The sequence below is a fragment of the Muntiacus reevesi genome, chromosome 3 (assembly GCF_963930625.1).
Source record: "Muntiacus reevesi chromosome 3, mMunRee1.1, whole genome shotgun sequence".
NCBI lineage: Eukaryota > Metazoa > Chordata > Mammalia > Artiodactyla > Cervidae > Muntiacus > Muntiacus reevesi.
The window spans coordinates 190,504,040-190,527,730 of record NC_089251.1 but is presented as its reverse complement, the minus strand read 5'-3'; the positions used below and the strand labels follow the sequence as shown (position 1 = coordinate 190,527,730).

The 23,691-nt window shown below is 37.4% G+C and overlaps 1 protein-coding gene across 1 annotated transcript in view; it reads left to right on the top strand.

The window, feature by feature from the left end:
- The window catches only part of LAMA2 (laminin subunit alpha 2), a 673,037-nt gene that overhangs the window by 478,480 nt on the left and 170,866 nt on the right, over nucleotides 1-23,691 (top strand). The window contains exons 31-32 of the mRNA XM_065931349.1: nucleotides 437-523; nucleotides 13,241-13,434. Of these exons, the coding sequence (XP_065787421.1) occupies nucleotides 437-523; nucleotides 13,241-13,434 (281 nt within the window). The remainder of the gene's footprint in view (nucleotides 1-436; nucleotides 524-13,240; nucleotides 13,435-23,691) is intronic.

Sequence of the window (23,691 nt, the reverse complement as noted above, 5' to 3'; positions counted from 1 at the left end):
ATTGTTAATTCACCAAAAAGCAACCATCTTTACTTGCTAACTATTATTAGTAATATTTAGTTGTGATATCCTACCCTTGAATGTTGTTGTTCAATCATTAAGTCATGTCTGACTCATTGAAACCCCATAGACTATAGCCTGCCAAGCCCCTCTGTTCAAGGGATTTTTCCAGACAAGAATACTGGAGTGCCATTTCCTTTTCTAAGGGATCTTCCTGACCGAGGGATCAAACTCACATCTTTTTGCAGGCAGAATCTTTACCACAGAGCCACCAGGGAAGCCCATTACCCTTAGATAGGAATTTATAATTACAAATATGACATTTGTAACCATCAAAAACCAGTTCCAATCATCTAGATGTTAGATAGACTTGCTTAAATTTATAAAAATAAATAAGTCAAATGATTTTTTCAGTCTATTTTTTTTTCTGATTCAGTTTCAGCCCGTCTTGTGTCATGGAAGGCCTGGGTGATTACCGCTGCACGGCTTGCCCACGGGGATATGAAGGGCAGTACTGCGAAAGGTACGGACGGTCGTGAGACAGAGAGAGCAGTGATGCATAGAGATCCTATAGCAAAGGATCATAGGAGAAAAGTATCTGTTATTTTCACAAGGTCATTTTCATGTTCTGTCATAGTTTATAAGCTTTCAGAAGTATTTTTGTATCTTTAGAGTGTATCCAAAGAAACTTTATATTTTAGCACATATATGTGTACATACACACCCTAGTATAGATTAGAAGGGAGAAAAAGAGCATTTTACAAGAACAAATGAATCAATTTCAAAATGTTATGTGTAGTTAATGATAATAAAAGGCTGGTGACACGTAATTCTAATTTTAGTTCTTTGGGAAATATTGGTGAGCACTTGCTGCTTGCACGTTACTATCCTGAGAACTCTGTCACTACATCAGCAAGTATTTGCATAATTCACAATATAAATGGTATCAAGCATTCTTAATTGGTACAATCCAAATATTAAAGTGTTAACTGGTTCTCCTTTTCAACATACATACAAAAAATATTATTTAAAGTCTTCCTCTCACCATATTTTTTACAAATTCTAATCATGCGTGTATGTGGTTGTCAGTTGAGCTATTTCAAATCCTAAAGATTGATGCTGTGAAAGTGCTGCACTCAATATGCCAGCAAATATGGAAAACTCAGCAGCGGCAACAAGACTGGAAAAGGTCAGTTTTCATTCCAATCGCAAAGAAAGGCAATGCCAAAGAATGCTCAAACTATTGCACTATTGCACTCATCTCACAAGCTAATAAAGTAATGCTCAAAATTCTCCAAACTAGGCTTCAACAATACTTGAACTGTGAACTTCCAGATGTCCAAGCTGATTTTAGATAAGGCAGAGGAACCAGAGATCAAATTGACAACATCCACTGGGCCATCGAAAAAGCAAGAGAGTTCCAGAAAAACATCTATCTCTGCTTTATTGACTATGCCAAAGCCTTTGACTGTGTGGATCACAATAAACTGGAAAATTCTGAAAGAGATGGGAATACCAGACCACCTGACCTGCCCCTTGAGAAACCTGTATGCAAGTCAGGAAGCAACAGTTAGAACTGAACATGGAACAACAGACTGGTTCCAAATAGGAAAAGGAGTATGTCAAGGCTGTATATTGTCACCCCGCCTATTTAACTTATATGAAGAGTACATCATGAGAAATGCTGACCTGGATGAAGCACAAGCTGGAATCAAGATTGCCGGGAGAAATGTCAATAACCTCAGATATGCAGATGGCACCACCCTTATGGCAGAAGGTGAAGAGAAACTAAAGAACCTCCTGATGAAAGTGAAAGAGGAGTGTGGAAAACTTTGCTTAAACATCGACATTCAGAAAACAAAGATCATGGCCTCTGATCCCATCACTTCATGTTAAATAGATAGGGAAACAATGAAAACTAGCAGACTTTATATTTTTTGGCTCCAAATCACTGCAGATAATGATTGCAGCTTTAAATTAAAAGATGCTTACTCCTTGGAAAAAAATTTATGATCAACCTAGACACCATATTAAAAAGCAGAGACATTATTTTGCAAACAAAGGTCCATCTAATCAAAGCTGTGTGTTTTCCACTAGTCATGTATGGATATGAGAGTTGGACTATGTGAGCGCTGAAGAATTGATGTTTTTGAACTGTGGTGTTGGAGAAGATCTTGAGAGTCCCTTGGACTGCAAGGAGATCCAACCAGTTCATCCTAAAGGAGATCAGACCTGGATATTCATTGGAAGGACTGATGCTGAAGTTGAGACTCCAATACTTTGGCCACATGATGCGAAGAACTGACTCATTGGAAAAGACTCTGATGCTAGGAAAGATTGAAGGCGGGAGGAGAAGGGAATGACAGAGGATGAGATGGCTGGATGGTATCACTGACTCAATGGACATGAGTTTGAGTAAATTCTGGAAGTTGGTGATGGACAGGAAGGCCTGGCATGCTGCGGTCCATGGGAAAGAGTCGGCCACGATGGAGTGACTGAACTAAACTGTAGTTATTAAGTGGAATGCTAACTGTAATACAAATGGCAAGTTAAGAAACACAGTTCTACATCAAAGAACTCCTGATTCCAGGGAACATTATAGAAAAGAGTTCACCCAAAAATCTCGATACCTACACTGAAACCAAGCTCCTCCCAAGAGCCAACAAGTTCCAGTGCAAGACATAACCACAATAATTCTCCAGCAAAGCAGAAACACAGCCCTGAGCATTAAAAGACAGGCTTCCCACAGCCATGCCAAACCCTAGACAGCCCAAAACTCACTACTGGACACTTCATTGCATTCCAGAGAGAAGGGCTCCACCCACCAGAACAAAGACACAAGATCCCCTGACCAGGAAACATTGACAAGCCACTAGTCCAACCCCACCCACAGGGATCAGGCTCCACAATAAAGAGAAGCCACGAACTTCCAGGCTACAAAAGGGCACCCCAAACACAGCAACCGAAACAAAATGAAAAGGCAGAGAAATATTCAGCAGGTAAAGGAATATGAAAAATGCCCACCAAATCAAACAAAAGAAGAGAAGATAGGGAGTCTTCCTGAAAAAGAATTCAGAATAATGATAGTACAGATGATCCAAAATGTTGAAAACAAAATGGAGTTACAGATAAACTAGAGACAAGAATTGAGAAGATGGAAGAAATGTTTAGCAAGGACCTAGAAGAAATAAAGAAGAGTCAATCAATAATGAATAATGTAATAACTGAGATCAGAAGCTCTCTGGAAGGAAGCAACAGTAGAATAAATGAGGCAGAAAAGAGGATAAGTGAGGTGAAAGATAGAATGGTGGAAATAATTGAAGAAGAGACAAAAAAAGAAAAAATCTTTAAAAGAAATGATGACAACCTCAGAGACCTCTGGGACAATGTTAAACGCCCCAATAAATGAATCTTAGGTGTCCCAGAAGAAGAAGACAAAAAGAAAGAGCATGAGAAAATCCTTGAGGAGATAATAGTTGAAACCTTCCCTAAAATGGGGTAGGAAATAGCCACCCAAGTCCAAGAAACCCAGACAGTTCCAAAAAGGATAAACCCAAGGCAAAACACTCGAACTCACATCTTAATCAAACTAACAAATATCAAACACAAAGAGCAATTATAAAAAGCAACTTGGGAAAAGCAACACGTTATACACAAGTGGATCCCCATAAGGATAACAGCTGATCTTTCAATAGAAACTCTTCAGGCCAGAAGGGAATGGCAGGACATACTTAAAGTGATAAAAGAGGAAAACTTACAACCCAGATTGCTGTGCTTAGTAAGGATCTTATTCAGATATGAAGGAGAAATCAAAAGCTTTATAGACAAGCAAAAGCTGAAAGAATTCAGCACCACCAAACCAGCTCTTCAACACATGCTAAAGGATCTTCTGTAGACAGGAAGCACTGAAAAGATTTATAAACTCAAACCTGAAACAACAAAATAGATGGCAATGGGATCGTACTTACTCATAATTACCTTAAATGTAAATGGGTTTAATGCCCCAACCAAAAGACAAAGACTGGCTGAATGGATACAAAAACAAGACCCCTATACAACAGACCACCTCAAACCACGGGACACATACAGATGGAAAATGATGGGCAGGAAAGTGATATTTCATGCAAATAGAGACCAAAAGAAAGCAGGAGTAGAAATACTCATTTCAGATAAAATAGATTTGAAAAATCTATTGGAAAAAAGATTTTGAAAAAGATCTTTGAAAAGATTTTTGACTTTGAAAAAAAAGCCGTGAAAAGAGACAAAGAAGGACACTACATAATGATCAAAGGATCAATCCAAGAAGAAGATCTAAAAATTATAAATATATATGCACCCAACATAGGAGTACCTCAATACATAAGGCAAATGTTAGCAAATGTGAAAGAGGAAATTAACAGTAACACAATTATAGTGGCAAACTTTAAAACCCCACTCACACCTATGGATAGATCAACCAAACAGAAAATTAGCAAGGAAACACAAGCTTTAAATGATACGATGGACCAGTTAGACCTACTTGATTTCTATAGGACATATCACCCCAAAACAATGAATTTCACCTTTTTCTCAAGTGCACACGGAACATTCTCCAGGACAGATCACATCCTGGGACATAAATCTAGCCTTGGTAAATTCAAAAAAATTGAAATCATTTCAAGTTTCTTTTCTGATCACAATGCAGTAAGATTAGATGTCAACTACAGGAAACAATACTATTAATAATACAAACAGATGGAGGCTTCTGAATAACCTACAAATCACAGAAGAAATAAAAAAAGAAATCAAAATATGCATAGAAACAAATGAAAATGAAAACATGACAACCCAAAACCTATGGGATTCAGTAAAAGCAGTGCTAAGAGGAAGGTTCATAGCAATACAAGCTTACCTCAATAAGTAAGGGAAAAATCAAATAAATAACCTAACTTTACACCTAAAGCAACTAGAAAAAGAAGAAATGAAGAAACCCAGGGTTAGTAGAAGGAAAGAAATCATATAAATCCGAGCAGAAATAAATGAAAAAGAAACAAAGGAGACTATGGCAAGAATCAACAAAACCAAAAGCTGGTTCTTTGAGAAGATGTAAAGAATAGACAAACCATTAGCCAGATTCATCAAGAAAAAAAAAAAGGGAGAAGAATCAAATCAACAAAATTAGAAATCAAAATGGAGAAATCACAAAAGACAGCACAGAAATACAAAGGATCTTGAGACTACTATCAGCAACGATGTGCCAATAAAATGGACAACTTGGAAGAAATGGATGAATTCTTAGAAAAGTATAACCTTCTAAAACTGAACCAGGAAGAAATAGAAAATCTTAACAGATCCATCACAAGCATGGAAATTGAAACTATAATCAAAAACCTTCCAACAAACAAAAGCTCAGGACCAGATGACTTTACGGGTGAATTCTACCAAAAATTTAGAGAAGAGCTAACACCAATCCTCCTCAAACTCTTCCAGAAAATTGCAGAGGAGGGTAAACTCCCAAACTCATTTTATAAGGTCATCATTACCCTAATACCAAAATCAGACAAAGATGCTACAGAAAAAGAAAACTACAGGCCAATATCACTGATGAACATAGATGCAAAAATCCTCAACAAAATTCTAGCAAACAGAATCCAACAACATATTAAAAAGATCATACACCATGACCAAGTGGGCTTAATCCCAGAGATGCAAGGATTCTTCGACATTTTCAAATCAATCAATGTATACATACAAATTGAAAGATAAAAACTATATGATTATCTCAATAGATGTAGCCTTTGACAAAATTCAACACCCATTTATGATAAAAACTCTCCAGAAAGCAAGCATAGAAGGAACAAACCTCAATATAGTAAAAGCCATACATGATAAACACACACCAAAAATTATCCTTAATGGCAAAAAATTGAAAACATTTCCCCTAAAGTCAGGAACAAGACAAGGATGCCCACTGTCACCACTACTATTCAACATAGCTTTGGAAGTTTTAGCCACAGCAATCAGAAGAAAAAGAAATAAAAGGAAACCCGATTGGAAAAGAAATAAAACTCTCACTGTTTGCAGATGACATGATCCTCTACACAGAAAACCCTAAATACACCACCAGAAAATTACTAGAGCTAATCAATGAATATAGTAAATTTACAGGATAGAAAATGAATACACAGAAATCCCATATATTTCCATACACTAACAATGAGAAAGCAGAAAGAGAATATAAGGAAACAATCTAATTCACCATTGCAATGAAAAGAATAAAATATTTAGGAATAAATTTACCTAAAGAAACAAAAGACCTATATATAGAAAACTATAAAACACTGATGTAAGAAATCAAAGATGACACAGATAGATGGAGAAATATGCCATATTCATGGATCAGAAGAATCAATATAGTGAAAATGAGTATACTACCCAAAACAATCTGTACATTCAGTGGAATCTCTATCAAACTACCAATGGTATTTTTCAAAGAACTAGAACAAATAATTTCACAATTTGTATGGAAATACAGAAAACCTAGAATCACCAAAGCAACCTTGAGAAAGAAGAATGGAACTGGAGGAACCAACCTGCCTGACTTCAGACTCTACTACAAAGCTGCAGTCCTCCAAACAGTATGGTGCTGGCACAAAGACAGAAATATAGGCCAATGGAAGAAAATAGAAAGACCAGAGATAAATCCACACACCTGTGGACACCTTGTCTTTGAAAAAGGGGGCAAAAATATACAATGGAGAAAAGACAATCCCTTTAACTAATGGTGCTGGGAAAACTGGTCAACCACCTGTAAATGAATGAAACTAGAATACTTTCTAACACTGCACACAAAAATAAACTCAAAATGGATTAAAAATCTAAAAAGTATAAGACTAGAAACTATAAAACTCCTGGGTAAAACATAGGCAGAACACTCTCTGACATAAATTATAACAAGATCCTCTATGACTCACCTCCCAGAGTAATGGAAATAAAAGCAAAAATAAACAAATGGGACCTTATTAAACTTAAAAACTTTTGCACAGTGAAGGAAACTATAAGCAAGGTGAAAAGACAGCTTTCAGAATGGGAGAAAATAATAGCAAATGAAGCAACTGACAAAGAATTAATCTCAAAAATATACAAGCAGCTCATGCAGCTCAATACCAGGAAAATAAATGACCCAAGCAAAAATTGGGTCAAAGGACTAAAGAGACATTTCTCCAAAGAAGACATACAGTTGGCTAACAAACACATGAAAAGATGCTCAACATCACTCATTATCAGAGAAATGCAAATCAAAACCACAATGAGGTACTATCCCACACCAGTCAGAATGGCCATCATCAAAAAGTCTACAAACAATAAATGCTGGAGAGGGTGTGGAGAAAAGGGAACCCTCTTACACTGTTGGTGGGAATGCAAACTAGGACAGCCTACAGAGAACAGTGTGGAAATTCCTTGAAAAAACTGGAAATAGAACTGCCATACGACCCAGCAATCCCACTGCTGGGCATACACACTGAGGAAACCAGAATTGAAAGAGACACATGTACCCCAATGTTCTTCGCTGCACTGTTTATAATAGCTAGGACATGGACGCAACCTGAATGTCCATCTACAGACGAATGGATAAGAAAGCTGTGGTACACATACACAATGGAATATTACTCAGCTATTAAAAAGAACTCATTTGAGTCATTTCTAATGATGTGGATGAAACTGGAGCCTATTATACAGAGTGAAGTAAATCATAAAGAAAAACATCAATACAGGATATTAACACATTTATATGGAATTTAGAAAGATGATAACGATGACCCTATATGTGAGACAGCAGAAAAGACACAGATATAAAGAACAGACTTTTGGGCTCTGTGGAAGAAGGCGTGGATGGGATGATTTGAGAGAAAGCATTGAAACATGTATATTACCATATGTGAAATAGATCAGTTCAAGTTTGATGCATGAAACAGGGCACTCAAAGCCAGTGTACTGGGACAACCCAGAGGAATGGGATGGGGAGGGAAGTGGGAGGGAGTTTTGGGACTGGGGATACATGTATACCTGTGGCTGATTCATGAAAATGTATGCCAAAAACCACCACAATATTGTAAAGTAATTAGCTTGCAATTAAAATAAATTAATTTTTTAAAAAGAGAAGAAATAAAGGTTAAGTGGGGAAAAAAAAGGAAACAGTTCTAGACTGACTGTCTAGGAAGAGTGTAATTTATATTTTCTGGATCCATTATTTTCTATAAGGTCAGTACTATCTTGGATACTCAAACTTATCACCATCATTTTAGTAGGCTTTATTATTCACAAAGTAACAGAGAGCAACTAATATTAGCTATGAACTTTAAACACATCACAATTATAGCATAACTGATAGCAATATAAAGTTTTATAAAGAATCGTGGACATAACTGAGCTCCACAGACTTTTCTGGGTCCCACTTTTCTAGTGTATAATATCAGAATAGTTCATGTTGTACCTGCTTTACAATGAATGACATTGTGAAGATCAAGTATGTAGAGGATACCCTGTCTGAGTACCTACATAATCTCCTCTCCCATAGGAGAGGCAAAAAGGCCTGAGATTTACCCCTAACCCCTTGCTCTAGTGGTCCAGTAACTCACTAGTGTGTGAGTACAAATGTCCAGCTCCTTTTCCTCAAAGCTGAACAAATCTTGAGATGTTATTTATGCTCCAGAGCTTTCCCTGGAATGGCCTGAGACTGGAACTTACCTGGAATCACATCATTGCTTGAATCCTTTCTTCTCCATGTCTTGCTTTACCCACTCCTTTGCTGAATTCTTCTATGAGCTTTCTTAAATTATGAATCTCTTTGCAAATATAAACCAATATTAATTTTATCATCACCCATTTAAGAATCTTCTTTTAATATAACCAGCAATGATATGTTAATAATGGAAATAAATGCGCTTAGTAGCTCAGTTGTGTCTGACTCTTTACCACCCCATGGACTGTAGCCCGCCAGCCTCCTCTGTCCATGGGAATTCTCCAGGCAAGAACACTGGAGAGGGTTGCTGTGCCCTCCTTCAGGGGGTCTTCCCAACCCAGGAATCGAATCCAAGTCTCCCACACTGCAGATGGTTTCTTTACCATCTGAGCCACCAGGGAAGCCCAAGAAAACTAGAGTGTGTAGTCTATCCCTTCTCTAGAGGAACTTCCCAACCCAGGAATCGAAGCGGGGTCTCCTGCATTGCAGAAGAATTCTTTACCAGCTGAGCTACCTGGGAAGCCCATGGAAATAAATAGATAACTAAATCATTAAACATATGTTTATAAAGTCCAGTGCAGTTTCTATAAGTTTGCAAAATAAATTTCTCAATAATTCTCTATGTGGTAACTCTAAACACAAAAAAAATATTCACTACTTGCATATATATATATATATATATTGTATATATAGAAAACATTCACAATTTTCATGCCAATAGAAATTAGTAACAATGAAATAACTAAAAGCAGGCAAAATCCAAAATATTGCTATTTGTTGTGGAGATATATACACCGTTTGAATATATATGTATTTTTTCATGTCCACAAATGTGCTGTAGCATTCATGCTTAGCCTAATATTCATTTCATGCCCTTGTAAACACCAGTAGGAGGACAACTAAAAGCATCCCTGGACACCAGCAGGATTATCTGGCATAATTTATGAAAAATGTTTGATACTATAGCTACATTTATAAATTGGAGTTTCCAATATCTATAAAAGCACATATATAGAAGAGATTGGAAGGGTACACGGAAATGACAATTATTGTTCTGAGCTAGAGTAATTATAGAAAATTTATATTTTTATTATCCATAAATGTTTAATCAATAAGAGTTGACAGTTTGTATAGCATAGAGATGAGCAGGGTCTTATGCTATCAAATGGGAATGGCTTGAATAGTTTTTGCAGCTCGCAAATGTTGTTATAGCTCTACATTCATCATTTCTAACATATAAATGATCAGGCTATATTTCCCTGAAAAAATACTTTTATTCAGCTAAATTAAACTAAAGGTCTTGCTTAAATTTTTATTGTAACCTTCCAAATAAATTTGTTTCACTTCTGAGAGCATCTTAAATCATTTAAATCACCTTATGACCTGCCCAAACTCATCAGGTCTAAAGCTGCTTAAATGTCTTGAGTGTCCCTATATCATAGAAACCGCTACCCATGCTTTATCTCTGTTACTCTTATAATAAACTCTGAACATTTAATCAATCTGAACCTGTTTGGAATTGAATTCTTTCACCAGCAAATGTTAAGAAACAATTTAAATGGGCTTATTTAATGATACTTTATTGAGCATTTGTAAAAGTACATTGGAAATAAAATATTAAAATGATAAATGTATAAAAACCTAATGTTACAGATAATTTTCTTCTTGCTTTGCTTTTTCTAACCAGCACAGGAAGAATTAACATTCAGAGTCAGCTGTGCAAATTCCTACAGTCCTAGGCCACTAAAGATGGTCCAGAATTATTTGGCTAGTGTTTACAACTTTTGGATTAAATCTCCTGCTGTCTCTCATCTTTTTCCTCTGTTTGCCTGTTGAACAAACATCTTTCAGTTCAGTTCAGCCACTCAGTTGTATTTGACTCTTTGTAACCTCATGGACTGCAGCAAGCCAGGCCTCCCTGTCCAACATCAACTCCCGGAGTTTACATAAACTCATGCCCGAGTCGGTGATGCCATTCAGCCACCTCATCCTCTGTCATCCCCTTCTCCTCCCGCCTTCGATTTTTCCCAGCATCAGGGTCTTTTCCAGTGAGTCAGATCTTTGTATCAGGTGGCCAAAATATTGGAGTTTCAGCTTCAGCATCAATCCTTCCAGTGAATATTCAGGACTTATTTCCTTTAGGATGAACTACTTGGATCTCCTCGCAGTCCAAGGGACTCTCAAGAGTCTTCTCCAACACCACAGTTCAAAAGCATCAATACTTCAGCACTCAGCTTTCTTTATAGTCCAACTCTCACATCCATACTTGACTACTGGAAAAACCATAGCTTTAACTAGACTGACCTTTGTTGACAAAGTGATTTCTCTGCTTTTAATATGCTTGTCTAGGTTTGTCTTAACTTTTCTTCCAAGGAGCAAGCGTCTTTTAATTTCATGACTGCAGTCACCATCTGCAGTGATTTTGGAGCCAAAAAAATTAAAGTCTGTCACTGTTTCTACTGTTTCCTCGTCTATTTTACATGAAGTGATGGGACCAGATGCCATGATCTTAGCTTTCTGAATGTTGAGTTTTCAGCCAGCTGTTTCACTCTCCTCTTTCACTTTCACCAAGAGGCTCTTTGGTTCTTCTTTGCTTTCTGCTGTAAGGGAGATGTCATCTGCATATCTGAGATTATTGAAATTTCTCTCAGCAATCTTGATTCCAGCTTGTGATTCATCCAGTGCAACATTTCCCATGATGTACTCTTCATATAAGGTAAATAAGCAGGGTAACAATATACAGCCTTGACATACTCCCTTCCCGATTTGGAACCAGTTTGTTGTTCCATATCCATTTCTAACTGTTGCTTCTTGACCAGGATACAGATTTCTCAGGAGGCAAGTCAAGTGGTCTGGTATTCCCATCTCATGAAGAATTTTCCAGTTTGTGGTGATCCACACAGTCAAAGGCCTTGGCATTTTCATGAAGCAGAAGTAGATGTTTTTCTGGAACTCTCTTGCTTTTTTGGTGATCCAATGGATGGGAATTTGATCTCTGGTTCCTCTGCCTTTTCTAAATCCGGCTTGAACATCTGAAAGTTCACAGTTCATATACTATTGAAGCCTAGCTTGGAGAATTTTGAGCATTACTTTGCTAGCTGTTGATTATATTTAGGCTGAACTACTTATATATAATTGATTGTGCTATCCAGAAAACTGAGACACTCTGTGTTTTTAATACTTAAGCCAGGACAACAGGCAATCTGGGACCATCCTGGGTAAATCAGAGCATATAGTCTTGTCAGCATCTTTTACAAGTTACCCAGCTTACTTGGGCTTCCCAGGTGGTGCTAGTGGTAAAGACCCTCCCTGCCAGGGCAGGAGCCTTAAGAGATATGGATTTGATCTCTGAGTCAGGAAGATCCCCTGGAGAAGAGCATGGCAACCCACTCCTGTATTCTTGCCTGGAGAATCCCATGGACAGAGGAATCTAGTGGGCTACAGTCCATGGGGTCTCAAACAGTCGGACACAACTGAAGCAGCTTAGCACAAAAACGTACAGTAATGTAACCAACATATACTTAAGTGAATTGTTTCACTGAAGGGTGGAAGATCGATGAACAGTTGGCATTTGGAGTTCATTCAGTTGGATTTCCTATAGAGTTTCTCAAGTTGGTGTTACATATTTTATTTACATCAAATAATCCCCTTCCAGAGAGACACAATAAAAAAATCTATCTTGAGAAAGATGTGATTGAAAGGAAAGAATTAAATAGAAAATGTAGCCATTTATTGCCACTTGCTTCCTTTTTCTCATTAGTAAAATTAATAAGTTGAATTATTTGGTCATTTTGGTCCCTAAAATGAATGCATCTAGGTAAGCCCAGGAGTCAATGTAAATTTTTATTCATTTCTAATTTAAAAATGAAGACTTCAAAAAAACTTTTTGTAGTCTAGAGCAGTGGTGGGCAAACTGGACCACACAATTTGGCCCATTGCCTATTTCTGTATGGCACCCAAGCTGCAAATGCTTGTTATAGGCAGACTTAGCCAATAGAGAACTCTAAATATTTAGCCCCAGTTATGTAAATATGTGGAGAAGGAAACAGCAACCCACTCCAGTATTCTTGCCTGAAGAATTCCATGGACAGAGGAGCCTGGTGGTTTACAGTCCATGGGGTCATACAGAGTTGGACATGACTGAAGTGACTTTGCACCCATGCTTGTAAATTTGATACCTTGACAAGAATCCCATTCTTCTCATTATTATATCAGTTTTCCATTAGTAGATTATTATAAAACAATTTATACTTGATTCATATTCTGATTTGAATCCCTTCAGCCAAAAATGTTTGAAAATTTCTTTCTCTTTCACTGCACGAGTTTGATTTTGCCTCTTGACCTACAAAGCCTGCAGTGTTTACTCTCTAGCTCTTTGCAGGAAAAATTTGTGAACCCCTGATCTATTGATTTTTGCTATCAATTTTGTTTCATTCACAACAACAGACACACAACAACAATAATTTCGAGACATGACTTATTATTAATCTCATTTGCATTGTCACTGTTTAAATTCAGGTGTGCCCCCGGCTATACCGGCAGCCCGAGCAGCCCTGGAGGCTCCTGCCAAGAATGTGAGTGTGATCCCCATGGCTCACTGCCTGTCCCCTGTGACTCTGTCACGGGGATCTGCACGTGCCGACCCGGAGCCACGGGACCCAAGTGTGACGGCTGTGAACAGGGGCATGCGCGTGAGGGCATGGAGTGTGTTTGTACGTATACTAACTTGATTATTGGTTCTGGGGGCTTGGTTCCATTTCTATCTCATTTCCAGTGAGAAAGACTGGCTTTTTTTTTTTCTCCTTATTTTTCAACATTTAGTGTTTCCCTTGTTTTTCAATAGCTACTGCTACTCTTCCTTCTCCCTGCCTGTCCACCTTCTGCCGTTTGCCTGCTGTTTTTGTCTCCATCCCGCTGAGCCAAGAACGGCTGAGAAAATCCTCAGCATGCTTTAGTCAGTTCCTTGAAGACCTACAGCAAAGTTCCCAGAGGCAGATTCTATTTTATTTTGCCCATCTAAGAGTTTGCAGTTTTACCTAAAGCTGACATTGCCTTTGTGACAGATTAAAGGTCTGGGTTTGTTAAATTTTTTTTAGAATCCTCTTGAATTTGTAATCAAATGGACAGGCACTGTAAGCCTTGAAGTACAACTGGCTTTTCTGAGTTTACAGAAATCCATGGGCATCCTTCTTCTTAACTTTCTCTTCCACTACAGAACCTGGAAGCAGTGACAATGAACTCAAGGGTTTCTACTCACGTGTTTCCCTTTGTTTTAATAACTGCTTCTGGATTCAGTAATGACATCCTGAGTTTACATAGACTGTCAGAATTAAATAGAATTCTTAGATCTTATATAATCTAAAAAGGTTATTTATAAATATAGGGAGGACCATTATACTGTGGTATTCTTTTCCTTGAGGAAATTTACAATAGTGGTCTTAATTCTTTATAACAAATATAAGTATAAATTAGTACTTTTTATTTCAGTATTTACATATTTTAGTGTATCTACATATGCTTGTATTTCTGGTTTTAACATCTTGTGTGTGTCTAAAGCTTAATAACATTTTCACTAGAATTTTTGTTTGTGCTCTAGTTTTATGAGTTACTCCCAAATCTAAGCCTGGCTTTTTAGATCTGCCAAAAGGTAAAGACTGGGTATATTTGGGAATATAATTTTTAAACTTCTTTTCTGTGTATTTCAACAACCTTTGATAAAAATTTTTTGCATTTAAAATAAAAATAAATGTCAAGTTTGATGGGGGAGAGAGATGAAGTGTAATATGTAATATACATTTACATTATCATATTCAGTTATTGGTATATACATATTCACTCTCCTCAAACGAAATAGCATATTTTAATGATAATTGTATAGACTTTCAGTATAGTACAACTAGTTTTAATATTGTTATTGAAGCTAAGCTATTAACATGGAAATACTCAATTAAATAATATATATTCATAACCTAAATGCTAATCTAACAGACCTTGAATTTTAAATTAATTAATTTTCTAGGGGTGAGATCAGAAAAATCTGATCTCTTTTTCCAAGATTTCATGGTTCGTTTGCTGTCTATCTTGTTCCATTGATTTATATGTATGTTTTTGTACCAGTACCATATTCTTTTGGTAAATGTAGCTCTGTAGTATAGTCTAAAGTCAGGGAGCATGATCCCTCCAGCTCTGTTCTTTCACGAAATTGTATTGGCCCTTTGAAGTCTTTTGTTTTTCCATACAAATTTTAGAATTATTTGTTCTAATTCTGTGGAAAATACCATTGTATTTTGACAGGGATTGTGTTGAATCTGTAGATTGCCTTGGGTAGTATGGTCATTTAAGCAATATTTATTCTTCCAACCCATAAGCACAGTATATCTTTACATTTGTGTGTGTGTTTTCTTCCATTTTTTTTTAATCAGTGTCTTATAGTTTTACAAATAGAATCCTTTTATATCTTTAGACTTATTCTTTTTGGTGCATTTGTAAGTGGGATTGTTTTCTTAATGTCTCTTCTCATAGTTTGTCTTTAGTGTACAGAAACAGAACAGATTTCTGTATATTAAGTTTGCATCCTGCCACTTTACTGAATTCACTGATGAGTTCAAGTAGTTTTTTGGCAGTACCTTTAGGATTTTCTATATAAAGCATCATGTCATCTGCAAATAGTGACAGTTTTACTTCTTCCTTTCCTTCTTTCTAAATCTTTAAGCTAACTTAGAGCAAGAAACCAAAGAATGGATTCACCTAGTACATTGATCTGCTGGTCCTGTTTTGTCACATGTGACTATAGTAGAATTTTATAATGCCCATGAGTGGGAGTGGATGAAGTAGCTTGATTCTGGCAAAAGAATATTTATGTAGTAAGAAAAGCATCCTCTGATACAAATAAAACCTTCTTCAGAGCCTGGAGTCCATGTTATTTCACTGAAGAAAAGAGATGAAATAGTGCTCTTAATCTGTGCTGACTATAAAAACAAGATGTTTGTCACATTTGATAGAAATAAATTAAAACGCAAATCATTAGAAGCATGTATCATGTAGTTAGTTCTTCTCTCTTTGGCTGATTCTTTAGAAAACACAGTTTAATTTGGCCCACATCATGGCTGTGTATATTTTTTTAAAAAAATGCACTGGGGAATGATCATTGCAGTATCTCAGGTGAGCCACATATTAGTAGAAAGAATTTATGTACTCCCTGTAGAGTTTATGCTCTTCAGTCAGTCAGTGAGTTCAGTCACTCAGTTGTGTCTGACTGTGTGTCCCCATGGACTGCAGCATGCCAGGATTCCCTGTCCTTCACCAACTCCAAGAGTTTCCTCAAACTCATGTCCATTGAGTCAGTGATGCCATCCAACCACTTTATCCTCTGTCATCCCCTTCTCCTCCCACCTGCAGTCTTTCACAGCATCAGGGTCTTTTCCAGTGAGTCAGATCTTCACATCAGGTGGCCAAAGTATTGGAATCTCAGCTTTAGCTTCAGTCCTTCCAATGAATATTCATGATTGATTTCCTTTAGGATAGACTGGTTGGATCTCCTTGCAGTCCAAGGGACTCTCGGGAGTCTTCTCCAACACCAGAGTTTGAAAGCATCAGTCCTTTGGCACCCAGTCTTCTTTATGGTCCAGCTCTCACATCCATACATGACTATTAGAAAAACCATAGCTTTGACTAGACAGACCTTTGTTGCCAAAGTGATGTCTTTATATAGATTATTGTCTTTATTTTATTTATTTTATTGAAGTGTTGTTGATTTACAATGTCAAATTAGTTTCAGGTGTATAGCACAGTGCTTCAGTTTGTTGTTGTTGTTTAGACACTGAGTCATGTCCAACTCTTTTGAGCCCACCAGGCCTCTCTGTCCATGGGATTTCCCAGGCAAAAATACTAGAGTGGGTTGCCATTTCCTTCTCCAAGGGATCTTCCCAACCCAGGGATTGAACCTGCATCTCCTGCTTTGCAGGCAGATTCTTTACTACTGAGCCACCATGGAAGCCCATGATTCAGTTTATATATATGTATAAAATATATATAAAAAATATGAATCTTTTTCATTCTTTTCCCTTAAAGGTTATTGTTGAGTATAATTCCCTGTGCTATACAGTAGGTCTTTGTGTTAGTTATTTTATTTAGACTAGAACTTTTAATAGCCAGTTGTTAGCAAGAATCTATCACAATAATGCAGAGGCCTTTATATATTATCACTAGAGCACTGCAGTACTCTTATAATCAAAGATGATTACTAATATCAGTTAGTATATATGTTCCCTATATATGAGAGCAGGAACAAAATAGTGGAAGTGGTTGATCACTGTAAAGAAAATGAGACTTTCTGTAATGAAAGATGATGAAAAACCATCATTTGACCTTTATTTGCTATTTAATGAATGAGGTTTTGTTTGTTAGACTTGTGATCACCCTCCATCCTAACCTTTTAAATGCCATCCTCCCTCTGTCTCTATTTAATCCCCAAGTCCTAGTTCCTATTCAAAGGTCAGTATGGCACAGTGGCAAAGAATCTGCCTGCCAATGCAGGAAACACAAGAGACATGGATTTGATTCCTGGGTTGTGAAGGTCCCCTAGAGTAGAAAATGGCAATTCACTCCATTATTCTTGTCTGGGAAATTCCATGGACAGAGGAGCCTGGTGGGCTACAGTCCATGGGGTTGCAAAGAGTGGAACATGACTGATCACATACATACATGTCTGCTATAGTTTTCTGTCATTCTAAACCAGGGCATGTTATTCAAATCCAGGCATCAGAGTAGCTATAAAAGTAATTTCTGTTCACCCTCCTTTCACCTTTTTCACACCTATTTTGTTTGAGAAACATGTTTTGAGTTTCTTGTTGCCAGTGTCCTTGACCTACATTCAGGTTAAAAATATAGAACAGCAACTATCACTGATTCCAGATGATTTTCTTACTGGCTGTCAAGTCCTAGGAGTTTGTGTATCACACTGAGAAAGCCATTCCATTAATAGATTAAGAACTTGTGCTGTTGAACTGTCATACAGAAGAGGTGGATCACTATTTAATCTTCAGTCAGGCTTTGTGAGTAAATGCTATTTGATTACAGTTTTCACTCTGCAAGATCCAGGAAGTTTATTAACCTTGAAGAAAAATTGATCACATTATCTTAAATTTAGAAGTCTTATAAATGAGGTAGTCTAGTCATGTTCTCCTATGTTATGGTGTCTCTGAAACAAAGAATCCCCTAATGCAAGGAAGCATGCTCTTATGAAGTGCTTATAGAGGCTTTGAATTCTGACTGGCCCCATGAAAGTTGTGTGACATCTGATTTGTTAACTTTTCTAAGCCTCATTTTACTACCCATAAAATCATTGTGAATTAGGTGACAAGTCTAAGCATAATAGATGTTCAGCAAATTCTAGCCATTCTTATCATCATGGTTATCATTTGACCATTTTTTTCAAAAGCATGATGTTTTGTGCAGCTCCTCCATTTCTGATGAGATATGCTAAATTCTGGGTTTTTAAATAATTAATTCTAGTCTCTTCAAGTCACAGAAAATCCCTTTTTAGTCACCTTATATTTGCTCTTCTCTTTAAGTCCTTCAAGTACATTATTTATGGATTTGTAAATGCTGTGACTGTAACTATTTTTCTCATCTTTAAAAATAGGGCATTAAAGGTACTCACTTCATAGGATTTCTGTGAACATTGGATGAGATAATGAAGTCAAGACACAACATATTGTCTGCTATATAATGGATGTTGTGTAGATAAAAGTTATTGTCCCATTATTACTTGTAGTAGTTTCAAAGCTTCCCTTTTTTTATTTAATAGTATTTATTGACATGAATCAGCCATGGATTTACATGTGTTCCCTTTCTCGATCCCCCCTCCTGCCTCCCTCTCCATCCCATCCCTCTGGGTCTTCCCAGTGCACCAGCCCTGAGCACCTGTCTCATGCATCCAACATAGGCTGGTGATCTGTTTCACCCTTGATAGTATACTTGTTTCAATGCTATTCTCTCAGAACATCACACCCTCGCCTTCTCCTACAGAGTCTAAAAGTCTGTTCTGTACATCTGTGTCTCTTTTTCTGTTTTACATATAGGGTTATTGTTACCATCTTTTTAAATTTCATATGTATGCATTAGTGTACTGTATTGGTCTTTATCTTTCTGGCTTACTTCACTCTGTATAATGGGCTCCAGTTTCATCCATCTCATTAGAACTGATTCAAATGAATTCTTTTTAATGGCTGAGTAATATTCCATGGTGTATATGTACCACAGCTTCCTTATCCATTCGTCTGCTGATGGGCATCTAGGTTGCTTCCATGTCCTGGCTATTATAAACAGTGTGCGGTGAACATTGGGGTGCACGTGTGTCTTTCAGATCTGGTTTCCTCAGTGTGTATGCCCAGAAGTGGGATTGCTGGGTCATATGGCAGTTCTATTTCCAGTTTTTTAAGGAATCTCCACACTGTTCTCCATAGTGGCTGTACTAGTTTGCACTCCCACCAACGGTGCAAGAGGGTTCCCTTTTCTCCACACCCTCTCCAACATTTATTGCTTGTAGATTTTTGGATAGCAGCCATCCTGACTGGCGTGTAATGGTACCTCACTGAGGTTTTGATTTGCATTTCTCTGATAATGAGTGATGTTGAGCTTCTTTTCATGTGTTTGTTAGCCATTTGTATGTCTTCTTTGGAGAAATGTCTGTTTAGATCTTTGGGAATGGAACTGGAGGAATCAACCTGCCTGACTTCAGGCTCTACTACAAAGCCACAGTCATCAAGACAGTATGGTACTGGCACAAAGACAGAAATATAGATCAATGGAACAGAATAGAAAGCCCAGAGATAAATCCATGAACCTATGGACACCTTATCTTCGACAAAGGAGGCAAGAATATACAGTGGAAGAAAGAACCTCTTTAACAAGTGGTGCTGGGAAAACTGGTCAACCACATGTAAAAGAATGAAACTAGAACACTTTTTAACACCATACACAAAAATAAACTCAAAATGGATTAAAGATCTAAATGTAAGACCAGAAACTATAAAACTCCTAGAGGAGAATGTTGGCAAAACACTCTCCAACATACATCACAGCAAGATCCTCTATGACCCACCTCCCAGAATATTGGAAATAAAAGCAAAAATAAATAAATGGGACCTAATGAAACTTAAAAGCTTTTGCACAACAAAGGAAACTATAAGCAAGGTGAAAAGACAGCCTTCAGAATGGGAGAAAATAATAGCAAATGAAGAAACAGACAAAGGATTAATCTCAAAAATATACAAGCAACTCCTGCAGCTCAATTCCAGAAAAATAAATGACCTAATCAAGAAATGGACCAAAGATCTAAACAGACATTTCTCCCTTTGTTTTTTTGAAGAACTGCACCATACTTGAACCATATTGAAAGTGAAAGTCACTCAGTCATGTCTGACTCTTTGCGACCCCATGGACTATACAGATCATGGAATTCTCCAAGCCAGAATACTGGAGTGGGTATCTGTTGCCTTCTCCAGGGGATCTTCCCAAACCAGGGATCAAACCCAAGTCTCCTGCATTGCAGGTGGATTCTTTACCAGCTGAGCTACAAGGAAAACCCAAGAATACTAGAGCGGGCAGCCTATCCCTTCTCCAGCAGATCTTACAGACCCAGGAATTGAACTGTGGTCCCCTGCATCACAGGCAGATTCTTTGCCAACTGAACTACCAGGGAAGCCGGAGAACCATATTGAACTTATTTTAAATATACATTTATGTACATAAGTTTATTTAATATTTATATACCTCACAACTTGTAACATGAATAAATTATCAGCCTCATCCAAAATCTACAGGAAAATCTTTCCCTCTATTCAAAGAACTAACAGGCAAAAGAAAAAGCCTTTTTAATGGATTTGAAGCCACATTTTTATTTTAGAAGATATTTATCTGTAAATAATATAGAATAACTGAATTTGTTTAATAAGTCTTAAATAAATGCTAATCTAAAACTTTCTTCTTGAAGAGGAAAGAGAGAAACATAAAATCCATACCCAGAAAACTTCCTCGTGGTCCAGTGTCTAAGACTCCTTGCTTCCAAGTCAGGGGGCCTGAGTTCGGTCCCTGGTCAGGGAACTAGTTCCCACATGCACGAAGCTACATGCTACAACTGAAAGATCCCATGTGCTGCAACTAAGACCCAGCACAGCCAAATAAATAAATTTAAAAAAAAATTTAAATCCATATACAAGAAACAATCAATGGCCTTAATGTAGAAGAATTAAATTGAAATGCACGTTAACACACAGCTTTTTTCTTTTGTTAGAAATGTGTACTTACTCATTTTATCCCCATTTGCTTAGAGTGGGCAATCTGTATATCTTTATCTAAAATTGGTTAATAGGTTTGGCCTTTTTAAAACTATGCAGTGCTCTCATTTCAGCTTCAGATTATTTGGTTTGGATGTGGTGGGTGAATTTTTTGTGACAGTAAGCCGGTGCTTATTATGCGTGGGGGACTCTAGTAGAAATGCAATATTTTGTGCTAATTGCTAACGGAACGATCTGTAATTTCAGCTGCATGATTTGCCCCTTACATGTGCCCAGCTATAACAATCTGAATTTAGTACTGCATTTGTTAATATTAGACACAAATTTATCCTGACACTTTCATAGGCAAAGCCTTAGAAACATTTAGTCATGTAAAATATAATCATAGTCTTAAAATATTTGCTTTTTGCTCCCATGCATTTCAGGCAGAATTTCACTTTATAACCTTATCTCTATTGCTGAATGGGAGAATGGTTTGGAGAGGTTCCTTGGGGATCTTGATTATATGATAGGTGTTATGAGTAGTTACTGCATCCTTATCAAAGAACAATGTTTATGTAATGTGCATATTCCTTGTCTCTATACACACTTCAGACATTCCCTATCGTACTGAATTAAATGTGGTTTTAATTTGCATCCCATTTCCAGTGTTTGTTGCCAGACATTTCAGACTTTTTGAGGACAAATGAAAGTAGCTTGTGGTGTAAGTTAAATATTTTGTGTCAGGATAAAATTAGCAAACCATTATGTAAAGGGCACATTTCCCCATGTGTTTATCTTATAACTGCATGAACTAGACTTGTACAGAAGCTTTGAAAAAACCCCATAGCTGTCACATTCATAAGTCTTTCTGACCCATTTGGATGTGTGTTAGTATATTACTTGGAGCATGCTGTAAAACTTAGCCTTCACTTATGGAAATGTGCTTGTACTTTCTTCCCCCAAAAGCAAATACAGAGACCATAAGACATAGTATAATAATAGACCTTTGGACGCAGAGACATAAAATGGAATTATGAGTCCTTGAAAGAGCAATTAAATACATTTTCATTTCAACAACTGAAGATGAGGAACCAAAACAGATGGACAGGGGGTAGAATAAATGAGAGAAAAATCCGTATTCATCATGCCTCTTGGCATTCTAGCTCACCAATTTACTCTGCAGTGTTTTACAGTAAATCAGATCTAGTTCTGCATTCCAGCCCCTGATTTATGCTTGTATGAAGTAAAAACTGAAATTACTGAGAAAACTTTTCCCTGGAAGTTTCTGGAACCATCAGTGAGGAGCCTCAAGCTCCTCAAAACAATTATCAATGAACTGACTCAATTCCTCCTAGAAATGGGTAGGCTATAAATTCTAAATACGTTAGAGAAAGAACTAGCAATGTATTCTGAAGAACACCCTACCCTGAAAAGCATAGTGAGATGTCATATTATCAAGTATCTTTCAAGATCTTGAAAATGAAAAAGAGCACACTGCTTGCTTCTATCCTGAGAACATCTGCCCAAAATACATGTTCACTAGAGGTTGAATGGAACTTTTAAAATGGTGATAACTCTGTGATCTTCTCCAAAATATTTTTTGCTCTCCTTTCACAAAGATAGTAGTAAACAAATATTTGTTGACTACTTACTATGTGCAAGACACTTTCTTAGGCACCGTGACCAAAGCTGACTAAGGTCCCTTCTCTGGTGATAGAGAAACAATATATAAATGCCTAAAATGAAAAGGTAGCTTATACATGCATGCGTGTTAAGATAACAAGATAAAGGGAATACAGTAGTGATGTGTGAGGACAGTAATTTCAGTCATCAGGGCCGACTCCTCCAAGGAAGTAACATTTGAGCCCTGGACCTGACTCTCCAGGAGTCGCACAGCTGAAGATGAAGGAAGAAGTGTTCTTGGCAGAGGAGACAGCAAGTCAAATGACCTCTTTCTTCCAAACCCTATCTCCCTTAAGGATAGAGAATCTGTAAAGTTTGTCGTCTGGCCCAGTGGTTCTAAACTCTGCTATCTGATAGAATCATCTGGTGTCTTTTAAATGTACTGATGCCTGGGCCTTACCTCAAGCCCATCAAATCAGAGTCTCTGGAGGTGGCTAGAGGAAACACCAGACATCTGTATTTTTGTAAACGGCCATGATTCCAATATGCAGCTAGATGCAAAGCCGCTGACCCACAGCAGTGCATCTCAAACATTAACATGCAGAGATCACTTTCTGAAATGCAGATTCTGATTCACTGGATCTGGGATGGGGCCCAATATCCTAATAAGCTCCCAGGTGATGTGATTGCTGCTGATATTGTAGTTATCCAAAGTGTGGTGCCCAGACCAAAGAATTAATATTTACCTGGGAACTTGTTAGAAAAGCACATGCTCAATCAGAGAATCAGAAACCAGACCATTCAATCACCTCTCAAATCAGAAATGCTAAGGGTATGGCCCAGCCTTCTGTGGTTTAAGAAAGCCCATCAGATGCCTCTGAAACCCATTCAAGTTGGAGGACTAAATTGGGTCTTGGTGTTTAGACAGAGTCAATTTGGTGCCTAACTGTGTTCCAGGTTGTGTGTTCCATGACTGTTTCAAGTTGACAGGTCCGTTGAAACTTCTCGAGCACTTAACATTGAGCCGGGGGTTTGAGGCCACAGCCTTCTCTTCCTTTTACTTAG